This window comes from Pseudoliparis swirei, chromosome 4 (assembly GCF_029220125.1).
Source record: "Pseudoliparis swirei isolate HS2019 ecotype Mariana Trench chromosome 4, NWPU_hadal_v1, whole genome shotgun sequence".
Lineage (NCBI taxonomy): Eukaryota > Metazoa > Chordata > Actinopteri > Perciformes > Liparidae > Pseudoliparis > Pseudoliparis swirei.
Window position 1 is genome coordinate 23,532,097 of NC_079391.1, and position 14,884 is coordinate 23,546,980.

General features: G+C 44.3%; 1 protein-coding gene across 4 annotated transcripts in view; it reads left to right on the forward strand.

Annotated features, from left to right (window-relative positions):
- The first annotated feature begins 235 nt into the window (after nucleotides 1-235).
- dpy19l3 (dpy-19 like C-mannosyltransferase 3) overlaps nucleotides 236-14,884 on the forward strand; it is a 46,215-nt gene continuing 31,566 nt past the window's right edge. The window contains exons 1-4 of one of the 4 annotated variants that reach the window (XM_056413788.1): nucleotides 236-336; nucleotides 956-1,070; nucleotides 1,610-1,737; nucleotides 11,981-12,071. In XM_056413788.1, coding sequence (XP_056269763.1) covers nucleotides 965-1,070; nucleotides 1,610-1,737; nucleotides 11,981-12,071 — 325 coding nt within the window. In that variant the 5' untranslated portion in view covers nucleotides 236-336; nucleotides 956-964. Of the gene's footprint in view, nucleotides 337-955; nucleotides 1,071-1,609; nucleotides 1,738-9,444; nucleotides 10,390-11,980; nucleotides 12,072-14,884 lie in introns of those variants that run through there. The other 3 variants (XM_056413790.1, XM_056413789.1, XM_056413786.1) reach the window with 3 other exon arrangements.

Genomic DNA, 14,884 nt, shown 5'->3' on the forward strand with positions numbered 1-14,884 from the left:
AACGTACAAGTATAAGTACATCTTTCTCCTTTACTGTACACACTAGCCATAGGCGGCATCTCATCCAGATTTACGTCAGTCTCTCCTCCAGCGGCTAAAGACGTATTTCACAACAGGGCGACTTTTATTTTGAAAGGCAGCTGCTCTTGCTTTCCGGTATTGTGCCAGTGCGGCATGAAGCTGGAGGATGAATTCTAACGGGAGGGGAGAAGAAAAAAAGGAGAGGAACATGAAAGAGCGAGGAAGATAGAGAGATATAGAGAGAGAGCGAGATAAAGAAGGGGGAGGTAGAGGAGAGCCGTTGGACCATCCTTCCAGCCGCCGCTGTAGAGGAGGGTGAGGCATATAAATGTACCGTTGGCGCAAATCGTATTCATCTTTGTTGCTGTCAAGACAAAAAGAAAACCTGGCGTCATAACTAACTAGCCCTCGCCTTAATGCAAAAGAAAAAAAAATGCACATTAATTCCAATGAGGCTGCAGAAGTATGCTACACAATAGGAGTTTAAACCTGACGTATTGTTACTAATTCGCATCACTGCTAAATGACTGGTACGGCTGCTCTTATGGCTAGCCGACCGTCCGGCTCACACACGGTGACGTCGGTACGAGTGTAGTTTTTGCCGGTGCTGTCGGTGGCAATAGACGTAGTTTCTGGCCGCAACGTGGGCAGGAAATGCCGCCGTCAGTGCAGGCCTGTCCACCCCGTCCGTCAGGCCGAATGAACGGCCGCGGAGACAGCGGAGCGAAAACACGGCGGTGGTGCGGCTCGGCGCTTGATCTTTCAAGCTCAAATTAGAGCACGCGCTGGCTGGCTGCTTGTGTTTGTTGAGGACGCGTGCCCGTGGACGCGCGCGCGCGCGTCGTCACTGGGTATCTGTCCATGCGTTAATCATATCTGTGTGTGTAAACAAGCCCTCCGCCCCTCTAACTGCCCCTCTGTCTGGGTTGTGCAGTGCTTCGACATGACAGCCCTGCGCCAGAGGAAGGGCAGCAAGGGGAAGGAGCCGCCGCTCAGTGCAGAGCTCCAGTCCCAGCAGTCCAACTGTTGCACCGAGTCGGTCCTGCACGGTGAGTGAGGAGAAGGAAGGGGAAGTTGTCAGTGTTTTTATTCTTCTTCAATGATTCGCCGTCCCCTCTTTTCATCACGCACTCCTCTGGGTTGAAGAATGTGACTCTCACCAACTTCTACGCCAACGCATACAGCAGTCACGTGTTTGCGTTCTGCGTTTCAATTTGATGACTGAAATTAATGACATTTATATAATGAGTCACCTGTATTTCTCTAGCATCCACTGAACCCCCCCCACACACACACACACACACATGTTGTTGTCAAGTTTACTCAGCACAGCACAAAAGGCGATCATCATAAATGGGTTTAACAACTTCTGGCAAAAGGGTCTTAACACTTGCAATCTCTTTTCTGACCTGCAGGGGGCGACTTATTGCAAAAATATATGTGGTTGTATGGAACTCTGAACAAATACTTATCTCTTGATTTATCCTCAGTAAATATAGTTGTTGAGGTTATGGTCTCAATCTCTAGTTTCCAGTCTTCTTCAGTACATCATGATGGTCCACACTGACACGCTAATATGTCCCTGCAGGTGGTTGGTCATGGGGGGCAATAATCTGGACGTCGGTCGGTTGGTCTGTGTCTGTTGGTCTCGGCCTTCTGTGCTGCATCTACATGGCCACACTGCATGAGAACGACCTGTGGTTCTCCAACATGAAGGTAAAGGCCCCTTCACTGTCACGCTGTTTAGTTCAAGCCCGCCATTCGTCCATTAGTTAATATATATATTAAATGAAAACCTTTATCAATTTCATATGTATGGATTCAAATAGTAAAACAAAACCAGACTTATTAACATGCAAACAAAAATATTGACTTGATATGAAAAACTGACTCTTCCGATTCATAAGAAAATTGTATTAGATCAATGACACAAAGCGGAGTCAAAATATTGTGCAGTAATCAGTGAATTGATTTAAATATCTTCAGTCCATGCAATTAAGTCTGAATATTCTTCTCAGGAATTACCAACTCAAGCGATAATGAAGAACTTAAAACGGCTCACACTGAAGCACAGCTGTGTGCTTCACATTAAACCGATCCATGAAACACTCAAGAAACAGGGGCCAGAGTTCTGCCGAATAAACTATATCTGAATACATAGACACACATATTCTGACAAGCGTGCATGTTCTCTCTAAAAAACAATTAAAGATGTTAATACATGATACCTCTCTATTGAAGCCAAAACATTGGATGCTATATAGAATGGACTCAAAAATAAGTTTATATTTAAGCAAACGGGTGCGATAGGCAGTACTTTGTGGTCAATAATGTCCGCTTGCGCGTCGGGCCGGTAAACCCTTGAAAAGGACATTATTGTACACAAAGTACTGCCTCGAGTACCTTAAGGTACGTTCACATCAAACGCAACACGATTTGTCACGTCGCCCAAAACGCGTGAGTTTACTCTGCCGACCATTTGCCGTGTTGACACCATAAGCGCTGCGAAGCTCTGTGAGGGGCGGGGCTTATATATTGTCTCGTCTCCGTAAAGACCGTTATCATTTCCTTCATCCACCAGAATAACTAACCACTAGTTCTGCTTTATATTTGTTGTGGACGTCCCACACACTAACGCCCTCGTGTTTGGGTTCATGACATCACCCGGAGGCTCACTCAGCTCGGTCACTGTCACCGATGAAGTTACTGTTACGTCTGGAAGACTTCCGCTTCCAGCTACGAGAGCGGGACATCTAAACGCTGTTATTGTGTTCATAGCGTTATTGTCCGTCTTGTTCTGATTCAACAACGGGACAGCGATTGAATCAAGAGCTGATTGGCCCGAGTTGCGAAATTGTCGCCTCAAAGTTGAAATATTTCAACTAGGAGCGAAAATTGCGCCGCTGTAAACGCGTCGCCCGAAATGCCCCAATGTGAAAAATGTGGCGTCTATCGCAGCCACACGCGTCTGTACGTTGACTTTTCATGGGATTCGGCCGCGCGGAAAAATCGCATGGCTTTTGGTGTGAACGCACCTTTATTGCTTTTATAATACGGTTGCGTGCGACATAATAAAAAGTAAATAGTGAGCCGCCTTTCAGCACAAAATAGTTCTCGCCACCAAACGTTGTGTATCGCATTTCAGTAGCCAAGAGAAAATAGTCCCTGGCTGTTTTGTCTGTTGCATAGCAACAGTCCGAATGTGAATATCTTTCCAGCTTTACCGAACTTTGTTTTGTTGTGTCCCTGACGTCTACGGGTTTTTAAAACGCCAACAAAAACATTGATTGCGGACGTGAACGCGCTTCTACAGTATTTAATTCATAGCATCTCTGGTTCTGGTCTTCAGGTCTACAGTATTTCATTCATAGCGTCTCTGGTTCTGGTCTTCAGGTCTACTGGTTTCTCTTCGCACCAGTTGGTGAAGCAGTTCATTGCCCACTTTGTTTGGCTGACTGTTTTTTGTTGCGCAACATTTCATAGGTCTCACTTTCTTTCTTCTCTCTGGTAGGTAGCATGACGTGCACCTGAAGTATTCTCTTCGGCTAACCACTCATCTGAAGTCATTCCCCCCAAAATATCAAAGTTCACAGAAACATGTTTGTAACTGTTAAGCTTGAACTGACAACTAACGGTCGTGCAAAATCTACCCTGATTGTTATTTTGAGTGCGCACTGATATGGAACGCTCCGATAAATGTAAACAGCGGTGACATTTCGGCTGATTAAAGTACATTTCCGTCAGGTGAAATCCATTGATATCAAGCAATATATGTTTCTGTTTCCAGCTCTTAATCAAACTTAAAAACAACCTTTCACTTTTTGAACAGAGGTTTCAAGACGGACTGGCACTCCTCAAGCTCTGCATTACGCTAAACGTGGTGTCGCACTTCCTCTTCAGAAGTACACTTCCTCTCAATTCAAACCAGAAGTTTGCTCTTGAGGTTGCTGGACTTTGACAGCTTTTTTTTATTTATTTTTTTATGACTCAAATGTGCGCTCCCCGCTACCCGGGATGATCAAGATTCGGTGCGTATCTCGACCCCTCGAGGATGGAGCTGACTCTGGCGATACCCCCAAGCCCTGTGACGACTTCCACGTCCTCGGCAGCAGCTCCGATGTCCTTTTGAACTGTCACTTGTGTTCCACCTCCTGCCTTTTGTGATCGCAGTAATTGCCATTATTGGCTGCTCGAGTTCCTCCAAGTTGTCAGCCGTGTCTTGCTACATGAATTTTTTATCCGTGTTGTAGAGCAAAACTGTCAAAAAGAAATATTGGTGGGCACGTCGCATCACCAGATGATACATTCTTAATAAAAGGCCCCCGTGTGAGCCGTGTCGATGCACAGGTGGATGACAAATTAAAGCGACATTCCTAGTTTATTTCGAGCCCTTGTTCACCGTTAGTCTCAAAGGGCTTTACAAGCACACAGCTCATGGAAAACAAAGCCTGACCCAAACCCTCGAGAAACCAGAGGGGGTCGGGGACCCCATTGGACACGTCTTCCTCCCCTTCCTCTAAGTTAATGGTTCACCATCTTGATAATGGTTGCCGTGCCTCTCTTCCAGTCTTACTAGTTCTAAGTAACCAAATGAGGGTTCCTTAGCAACTAGTTCTAGTTCTCTTTAGTATCCTCTGGATCTGTGCCATCAAAGGGCAGGGAACTAGCGGTGGTGGCTGAACGGCTAAGTCGGTGTCGAAACGTTGCCCTTTTCTTGACTTGTTCACAAGGTAATCTGACCACTCGGCAAGACAGTCGAGCCAAATGACGCAGCAGCAGAGTTCACCACAGGGAGTGAGCGTTTTTCCCCTAATTGCAGTGAATAGACACAGTCGAAAGATGAAATGTAGCTGACATGACCGTTAAGGTGGTCTATGGTGGATTTAGGTACAGAAAACACCTGTAAAATCTTTTTTGGGGCAAGTCCTGTTTCATTCAGGGGCTATAATCCAGCTGTGGCTTTATGCCACTGATGTTTCTTTTCATGTCCATATTGACTACGTAGTACAGCTGTTATTTCTGGATGCATTCATAACAGATGGTTTTCAGGAAAAGGGGGTCTAGACATGTATAGATGTCTCAAGGGTTTAGTAAGGACGATAGACCGTATATAAGAAGTGTACGTCGTCATGGGGACGGATTTGAACCCTTAACTTCGGCATCTTGGTCTTTCGCCAGTGAACGGAAATGACCATATTTGAACTGTGGAGGAGTAATGTCGAGACGCTGTACATGGCTCTGGTAGCAACCTGTCAATCACCTGGTAGCTCTGCCCTGCTTTATGGTCTCTTTAGCTCTAAATCAGTGGTTCTCAAACTGTGTGGCGCGCCCCTCTAGTGGGGCGTAGTGGTATTACAGGTGGGGCGCAGGGGGAAATGCAGAAATAACTCCGGGGAGGATGCAGAGTTAGTAATGTGTGATTGAGAGATGAAAATTCATCCACAAGGAGAGAGAAAAGAGGAGAGAGGTGCTCAGTGTATCCTAAACGTCCCCCAGCAGCTTAAGCCTATTGCAGCATATCCAGGGGCTGGACCGGGTGAACCTGATTCAGCCCTAACTATAAGCTCTGTCAAAGAGGAAAGTCTTTAGTCTACTCTAAAACGAGGTGACTGTGTCTGCCTCCCGGACTGAAGGTGGAAGCTGGTTCCATAAAAGAGGAGCTTGATAACTGAAGGCTCTGGCTCCCATTCTACTTTTTAAGCCTCTCGGGACCACAAGTAGCCCCGCATTTAGTGAGCGCAGCTCTCTAGTCAGGCAATCATTTACTCAATGAACATCATGCTGTATTGAAGACTTGAAACTAGAGATTGAGACCATGAACTCATGTTTCCAATGTTTACCAAGGGAATAAATCAATAGAAAAGTAGAGTAATTTTCTCATACAACCATATTTCTTTTTGCAATCAGTCGACCCTGCTGGTCAGTGAAAAGAGTGAAAGTTTAAGGCACTTTCGCTTTGGCTTCAGAACCGCGTGTTGCTCCCTGGTTAATAACTACGTGTCACTGACAGTGTGACATCAACCATTTGATTTTGCACCATCCGAGAAAGACGATCTGTGAATGTTGAAAGCGCATGGTCCCTTTATTAAAGTCTCTCACGCGGCAGGTGTTCAGAAGTAGCAGAGACGGCCGCATTAATGAGCGCCAACAGGGTTTGAGCCTTTCGCGTGGAGGTCGTCCAAAGAGTTGACGTCCATGTGGAAGATTCATCGAGCACATCCCAGATGTGGATATTTAAAGGTGGAAACATCTCCCGGTTTAAAAGCAAGAAAAACATCACACACACACGCACTTTTCCTTTTTGCTCATTTCAAGAGCAAACGTAGCTCCGACATAAGTGCCAATCATAATCCTCCCTCTTATTCGGCTTCCAAAACATGTCCTCTAAACTTCATGCCTGGCCCAATTATTTTTCCATGCACTGTAGTAGATTATTTCTGAGCCCGTTAAATGAACCTGAAACACCAAGGCGACACAGACCTTTTTTTTTTTCCTCAGTCTGTTCAGTGTTGTGCGGCAACAGATGTGTGCCCTGCAAGATGTGGTGTCTTTTTTTAAATGTGTTATTCCCTTTCCAAAGCTCAACCGTTGCTGCGGTTCAGACTTGGATACATAGCAGGCGATCTCGTTTGACGTGGCAGAACCGATCGCCCTGTCAGAGTCCTAACTGGGGCAACGTGCAAATTCATTTCTTTGTTTTGCCTAATTTCGCGGTGTGGCAGTAGTCATCTGTTTGGATCGTCGAAAGAGTCGTTTGGAAAAGGAATGCAGGTCACATGGTCTGGCCTGGCTTAGTTTCATGGAGTGTGGTTATCGTTTTTAAATAATCTTTAGACTTAGATAAGGAACAGTGTGTGGGAGTTAGTGGGAGCTATTGCCATGAGTGGAATATGTTTATGCATGATGTAACTTTTTTCATCAATGTTACCTATTCTTTTGTCGCTACTTTTTCATTGTTTTGGTGGAAATAGTTAAAACGCTGTAGCGCACACCTCCTCTGCCTTCTGCGTGGGGGCCGAGCTCCTCCAACTACACACACACACACACACACAGGTTTTAGATCTTTCACCGGCCTCTGCTACACACTATATTTGTGAGACGCACTCAGTGAAACTCAAGGGAAGGGAATATTAATGATAATGTTAAACGTTAGCAGCACCATCGCCGCTGAATAAATGAAGATGGGGGAAACACCGATTAGGGCAGCCTGATTTGCAACTCTGCAGAATTACCAAAAGCTAAATTAATAGACACAACAAATTACAATTTAAATAGCATTTAAATGTTGATTTAATCCAAACTAGTGAGTTTAGCAGAGTTATTGGTCCAGATTTTACGGAAGCAATTATACTAAACAGGGGAATGAACTTTCCCTTTTTTGTGCAGAACAGAAGAGAGATCGGGGAGGCAGGCCCTCTGAAACTCGCCACTCAGAATTCCGTCCTATTCGTCGGCAATAACTCGCAGTGCCAGACGGCTGCTTCTTCTGTGTCTCGGCATCATAGAGGCAATCGGCACCCGGATCATACGGATTCCATACAGACACGGTTTTGTGGTCCTAAATTGTTGTAGTTTTTTTCTTCTTTTTTCTATGTGTATGTGTGCGTGAAGGGATGAGGCAGACAGATGCTTTCATTCATAATAAATGCAAGTCACTTTATAGGCCTGGCGAACAGCTCCCTGAAATGTTCCCACATAAGTGGGCTCCTGGCTCACATCGCACATTGCACTTGTGTGTGTGTGTGTGCTGTATTTCCTTCTGGTAATGCTATCACAGTCTCTTCTTAGACTGTGTTCACATAGAGAAAATTCAATTGGTAAATTGTGTTTTATATGTGAAAACAACTTGTGCAAAGAAATGTACTGCTGTAGTGTACAGTTCTACTTAAATTAAGACATATTTTCACTTTATTTACAAATTGTATATTTCCTATATGTGATAAACTTCAGTTCCATTTGTCTGTAGGTATATATATATATCTATACACACATATAATATACATATATGCACAGGGAACTGAAGCTGTCGTATTGTTTTCTTCATAGATGCAGCGAGAACAAAAAGATAGAAAGTGAGAGTGCATTTCACTCCATAGTGTCAGGGATCGGGTGAGGCAAGAGCTCATGTGCAGAGGCAGGACTCCAGTTAACATGAACAACAAACTCTCTTTCCTGAGGCAAAAAGTTCAATACAAAAACTCAGGTCAGCAACATGTACTAAGACAGTCAGACAAGGCAGGTACAGCCACACTAATCCAGACAGGCACAAAGCGACTATAAGGAAGACAACAATCCAACAGGGGAAAGACGAGCCCAATATATTGGGGCGGGGGAACAGGTGTACAGCATGAGACAATAATGAGAGGAGTGTCTGAGGGCAGGTGAAGGGCATTAACAATCAAGACACACTAGGGAAACACACAGACCAGGGAATTACAAGTAGAGGCATATAAATGCAATAAAACCCTCATGTTCAGCATTGTAGCACTAGTTTGGATAACATCCTACCCATAACTATTACTAATGCACACACACACACACGTGTGTATATATAAATGTGTGTATATATATATATACACACACACACTGTTCGAACACAGCTGATGCTGCAGTCTGACTTCAACTCAAACTGCTTGCTGTTCCTCCCTATAGCTGAGATTATATATTTACTTTCCTGCCTTTAGAGATCCATCGCCTTTCTTTCTCCCATTCTCTCTCCAACTCATGCACACACACACACACACACACACACACACACACACACACACACACACTCTCTCTCTCTCTGTTAAGTTTGTCCACGTCAAGTTGGATGGAAAGGACCGTGAAACATGCTGGAAAGTCATTTGTGAGTCTGGGAGTTGTGCCCACTTGCTGTTTGGCTGTTGTTACCATCCGACCCTACGTGACTGATGGTATAAGAATGCTGGCGGTCTGCAGAGAAACTGTTGCCGAACAGAACAGCTAAATGAAATGTAATAAAGAACCGGAGTTGGGGGGACGGCTGGTTTTAATAATCTCACATTTGGACTCCTCGGCCGCGATGTTGTTGAGGAGAAAGCAGTCGCTGTGTTCCGCCTCGGGTCAAAGGGTCTGAGAGGGTTCGTTCTCACACACACACATTTATTATCGGCGGTCTCTGACGTGTGGAGTGAGGGATGGTCCCGGCACAGCGCCGAGTCTCTTTCAGACATGTGCTCACAGCCTGACGCTGGTCCCAGATCCGCAAAGCCCTCTGACAAATGTTCCCCCCCACATTTTTCCGAGTGATGTTCCCAGCCCCCTCACCTCAACCCCATCCCATTCTTTTCCTGTGTGCACGTGTGTGTTTTATAGACAAGAGGTCACCAGCAGTCCCTCTCTCTCGCTTCCCCCCCCCCCTTCCTTCTTCTTTCCCTCCCTCTGACTGCACCACTTATCCCCAGCCCGTTGTTCGTAGCCCTACCGTGCAGCTAAGGTCGAGGACGACTGCTTTTTGTTGTGTCTGCTGCAGTTTGAGGGAGGACATGTTGGTTCTCGTTTGAAGGAGCACAACGCGAGGCCCGACGGAAGCGAGGCCGGATTCTTTCGATGCTGCTACATCAGAAGGATGGGAGTTGCTCCAAAAAGAGCCATGAAGAGGAAATGGCAACAGAGGAGGCTCGGTGCCTGCCGAGGAGGGAAGTAGCTTTCGGGGTAATGAGCAAAGCGTGAACTTGTTAACTGGGTCTGTTCTCTTTGACCTTAATTTAAACTGAGGATTAGCTCTCTCATCAGAGTTCTTGGTGAAAAGCCAAGGCTTGTTTTGCCTCGAGCAAATTCTAAAGGAGGATTGAGAAGGAAGCTAGCTGCTCATTCCCTCGGAGAAAGCTTTTTTTGTGCATATTTCCTTTTGGCAAGGAACTTGAAGCGATTAAAAAGTTAATTTAGTTGGACCGACTTCAAGAAGAGAGGCGCACCGCATTTACACTTCCTGCCGTAATGGATTTGTATCGGTTCTATAGCTCAGCCCGGGAGCGTGCTGTTTATCTACCTGAATCCAGCGCATCAAAGGATCCAAGAGTGTATTGATGATCTCCGTCGTCTCGGGCAATGGAGCTGCGCAAGAGAGTTAAACTCAGAAAGCTGCAACATCATCCGGGCCCTCCGCGAGATGCTGCAACCGAAGCGCGACGCGGTCGTAACGCGATGTTGGGGATGGAGTGGAGCGGCCCGGGGGAGGCTTTTCAGCTCGGACGACCTGGTGCTCATTCCGGTCCGGGCATCCTGCCCTGGCGACGGTGCGTCTCCGTGGCGACCGGGCTGTTGTTAGCCGGGCTGGTGGCGCTGACTCAGGCCTGGTGCGTCAACGCCATACACGAGAATCTGCTGTGGTTCTCTCAGCTCACGGTAGGAGTTCTGACGCCACGCTCATTTGGAAACTTTGATAGCAGCATGGTACTTTTTAGGTGGACACAAAGCAGAACAAGCCTTATATTATATTTCTGTGTTTCGAAATGGTGTATTTGTCCGACCATGGGATCAATGTGACCATGGTTACCAGGGGTCCTTTTGGAGTCTCATGACCCATTTCATTTTCCTGTAATCTAAGTCACAGCCACAAGAATATGCGAGCATTTGTCATGCATGGAGCCCTTACAGAGATTCTGATTATTTTCTAATGGAGAAAAGATTCAGATCGTTGGATACAAAAAAAAAGAAGAATAAACACATGCATGTCCTCTAAAATTGTTCGAGACCAGTTTTCAATTCACTTTGGGCTTGCCTTGGATAGATATTTTCGGCTAATTTTTCAGGAACACTAAGAAGTCAATTTGAAAGGCCATTCTACCCCATAACCAGGTCATTATGGCTCATGATGAATGAATTGGGAGACGAGCTGGAGCTAACGAGGCACCGCAGAGGTTCATACGAGAACAGCTGTCACTGTAAACGGAGTCTCCAGTCTGCACAATAGCTCCTACACTTCACTGATGACCTGAGAACAGGCCCTTTTCACAGCAGCCATTTTTATTTGTGGGGCGCCTTTGGCCCAGTGATGAGCAGGGTCGTCCTTCAATCAGAGGTTCGACGGTTCGATCCCCGGCTTCGCTAGTCCATGTCGATATGTCCTTGGGCAAGACACTCAACCCCAAAATTGCTCCCGTAGCTGTGCCTACGGTGTATGAATGTGTGCAAATGTTAGTTAGTCCTGATGGGCAGGTGACTCCTCCCATTAGTGTATGAATGAGTGTGAATGGGTGAATGATGCCATGGAGTGTTGCAGCGCTTTGAGTGGTCGGAAGATTAGAAAAGAGCTCTACAAGTACAGACCATTGACATTTGAATGTCGCAAAATGTCAGCACGATAGCTCAAGTTGTAATGGGAATGGAAATCAGCAGAATTGTTCCATTTTGTGTCATTTGGTCAATGAATCAGTTGTTTTAGTTTTTTGTATTTTATGACCAATCATAGATCAATACTGAAGAAAAAATTATGTAAATGGTATCAGAGTAATACTCGAAATATTCATTGTTTTTTAATGAGCAGATTTCAGGATCCCTCGGCCTGACAAACGCCCAACAGTCAAATCGCAGCCAATATGTCAAATAAAATGTATCTCTGTGGTGAAATAATTTATTTTTAAACAGAGCACAGCTGTAAAACTATTTTAAAAACGGAACGCGATAGATTGATGGCGTTAATATTCTGCAGCTGGTTGCTTCCTGTTTTTTTTACCCCCCTGTGGAACAGTAATCATGCATGGCAAGCGGTAAATCTCTCGGGAAGCCATCATCTAAACACACACACACACACACACACACACATATAACACACACACATAAACTACCTGTCTCATTGTTACTGCTAATGAGTGTATTAGCTGATTTGCCTCTATCCTCCATGTTTCTGTCATGCTTTGCCAGGATATCTGTTTTCCATATTTCAGAGAAACAGAAGTCTTTGGTTTCATTCGACAAATAATTATTTTGCTTTCAGGAGGTGGAACGGGAGATCTCCTTTCGGACCGAGTGTGGACTGTACTACTCCTACTACAAGCAGATGTTGCAGGCCCCGTCCATACAGGAAGGTATAAACTGTGTTCATGGTGGTGACATCATTTTTCCGTATACATTCCGCACCGATAATGGCCCTTTTATTGATCCTATCAAATATCAGCCAGCCTATCTATGTCAACCTTGATTTTGTGTAATTGACTGTAATTTGCTTCACCGCTAACCTAAACAAAAAGAAATTCTCTTGTCACAGATGAGTAACCGTAATACGGCTCGGAAGTCACTGTCAAGCTTTGGCTTTTTCCACATGCTTAAGCAATGAGCATATGGCTCCAGTAAAAGCTGCTCTGTCATAAAGGTTAAGACACCAGAACAATAGTGTTCTGAACGGGTTGAACGGTGTTGATCTGATTTAGCATAGGCTGCAAATGTGAGCAAGTCTGGGATAACTCGCTCACCACTGTACCGACAGTCGTAACCTAACAGTATTTGTCCCAACTACATGAACGAACTACATTATTTCTGTCAAGTTACAAGAAGCCCCCTTCATGATGTCCTGTAGTTTTAACCCCCACTGTGTGGAAGCCGCTCCTCAATGCTCACAGAATTTGAGCTAACGTACCCTGAGGAAATCTTACTGCTTCTTCCTCGTCCTGAAAGTGTTTTCTTTTGTAACTTTAAAAAGTCTTTTCTTTTTCTTTGTCAAACTTATAATAGTAAGAATAGTAACTATTTCTTCACTGCAACACAAGGATAAAATGAGGAAGTAAGGACATTTTGGACAGACATGGACTTTCACCGCAACATGACTGGAGAGGCATACAGTCGCGAGGCGCTAAATCTCTTTTTATTTCTTCATTTTGTCTTTAACATGAATCATCACCCGGCAAAGAGGACCAACAGGGACATGTAGCTTTATCCTAAGTGTTTTAGCATGATATCATTTGTCTAGCTATTAAACATATGTATGACCCTATTACAGGAGCCTTTTTTATTCAGTCAATATAACAAAAGGGTTAACCAGTGATTACTTTTTTTTAGCCAGTTATTGTAGCTAACGTTAGCTTAATATTAACAAGTTTAACTAGAACGGGCACTCGGTAGAGCGCATACCTTCGCATATCACAAGATTGGGCATTGAATTATGAACATTTTGGCATTAGTTGCATGCCAATTGGATATAAATTGACCGTGCTATGGTAAAAAGAAGATTTTTATCTTTTCATGACCTTGACCTTTGACCCGATCGATCCCAAAATCTAATCAAATGGTCCCCGGATAATAACCAATCATCCCACCAAATTTCATGTGATTCAAGAAGATTTTGACCTTTTTCATGACCTTGACCTTTGACCCGATCAATCCCAAAATCTAATCAAAGGGTGTTAGCTATGCCCAAATTTCATGCGATTCGGTGTAATACTTTTTTACTTATGCGAATAACACGCACGCACGCATACAAATACACGGCGATCAAAACATTACCTTCCGCATTTTCAATGCAAAGGTAATTAGTAGTGTCATGGACGTTTGTGTCACGGTTTCAGAATCATCCCACCCCTATTAAGTCAGTAGCTATCTACAGCTGAGTTTAGTATAAAATAATCTTACCCAGCATTTCATTGTTACTTTAACTGTAATTAAATTAAAATTGTCTTAAAGATCTTGACAACATTTAGTTTTTTACATGGACAGACACCAGATGGCTGTCTCTGCCCACTCTTACAAGGAGAGTGCTGTTGTTTCCCCCTCCATTTTCCAACCTTACCAAACAAATCACTGCAGTTTCTTGTGATGCACAGTCTGGTGTGATTATCATGTTACATGATAATGGGAACAAATAATTAGACTAATTAGTCTAATTATTTGTTCCCATTATTTGTTCCCATTATGTAAAATAGCTCATTGGAGACACCGGGGAAGAAGCAGCACACACTGGAGGGATTATGTCTCCCAGGTGGCCTGGGAACGCCTCTGGATCCTCCAGAATGAGCTGGAAAATGTAGCGGGTGAAAGGGAAGTCTGGGTCAACCTACTGGGTCTGCTGCCCCGTGACCCGACCCAGGATAAAGCCGATGAGAATGGATGAATGGACCTCATTGGAAACTAGCCTAATTTTCCACTAATAAAAATAATTGAGCTGCAATCAGTTTTAGGAACTGGCTGACCTCCCACTCTGTAGTGAGGCTTGATGTGCACAAACTACAGAAGTTACTGAGAGCTACGGTGAGAGGGAGGAGGAAAATACAGGTAGGCGTCATGGAAGAAATGGGAAAATAAAGGATGGGATGAAGGAAAGCCAAATAAGTGAGGTGGTGGAAACCAAGGATGGTGTTAGGCATGACAAGGGAAAAAGGAAGAACAGTGACAAGTATGAGGACAAGTTTGAAAGAAAGATGAAAAAAAAATGGTTGTAGGGGAGTGCGCTGTGTGTGCTGCATAGTAACGATGCTGCATAGTAATAATAATGCTTAGTAACGATGCTGCTTTGTAATGATGCAGCTTAGTAAAGATGCTGCATAGTAACGATGCTGCTTAGTAATAATAATGCTTAGTAATAATGATGCTTAGTAAAGATGCTGCATAGTTATGATGCTGCACCTGGTGCGCCATTTCTGAATGATGATGCAGAAACACAACAGTTGCTCATTGACTCATCCAGCAGATATGGAGCAACATGATTCATTTGTTTGTGACAATTTGGCAAATGCATGGTGCAAGATTTTTTTTCTTCTCGTTTAAAATAAAAAGCTTCTTTAGAAGAACTTCCTTCTCCATTAAGCGCATTTCCTGCAGGATGTTTTTTTTTTTTTTAAGGAAAGAAATTGGTGCTGACTCATCTCTTCTCATAACCAATTTGATCGATGACATGATGTTAGTACAGGTT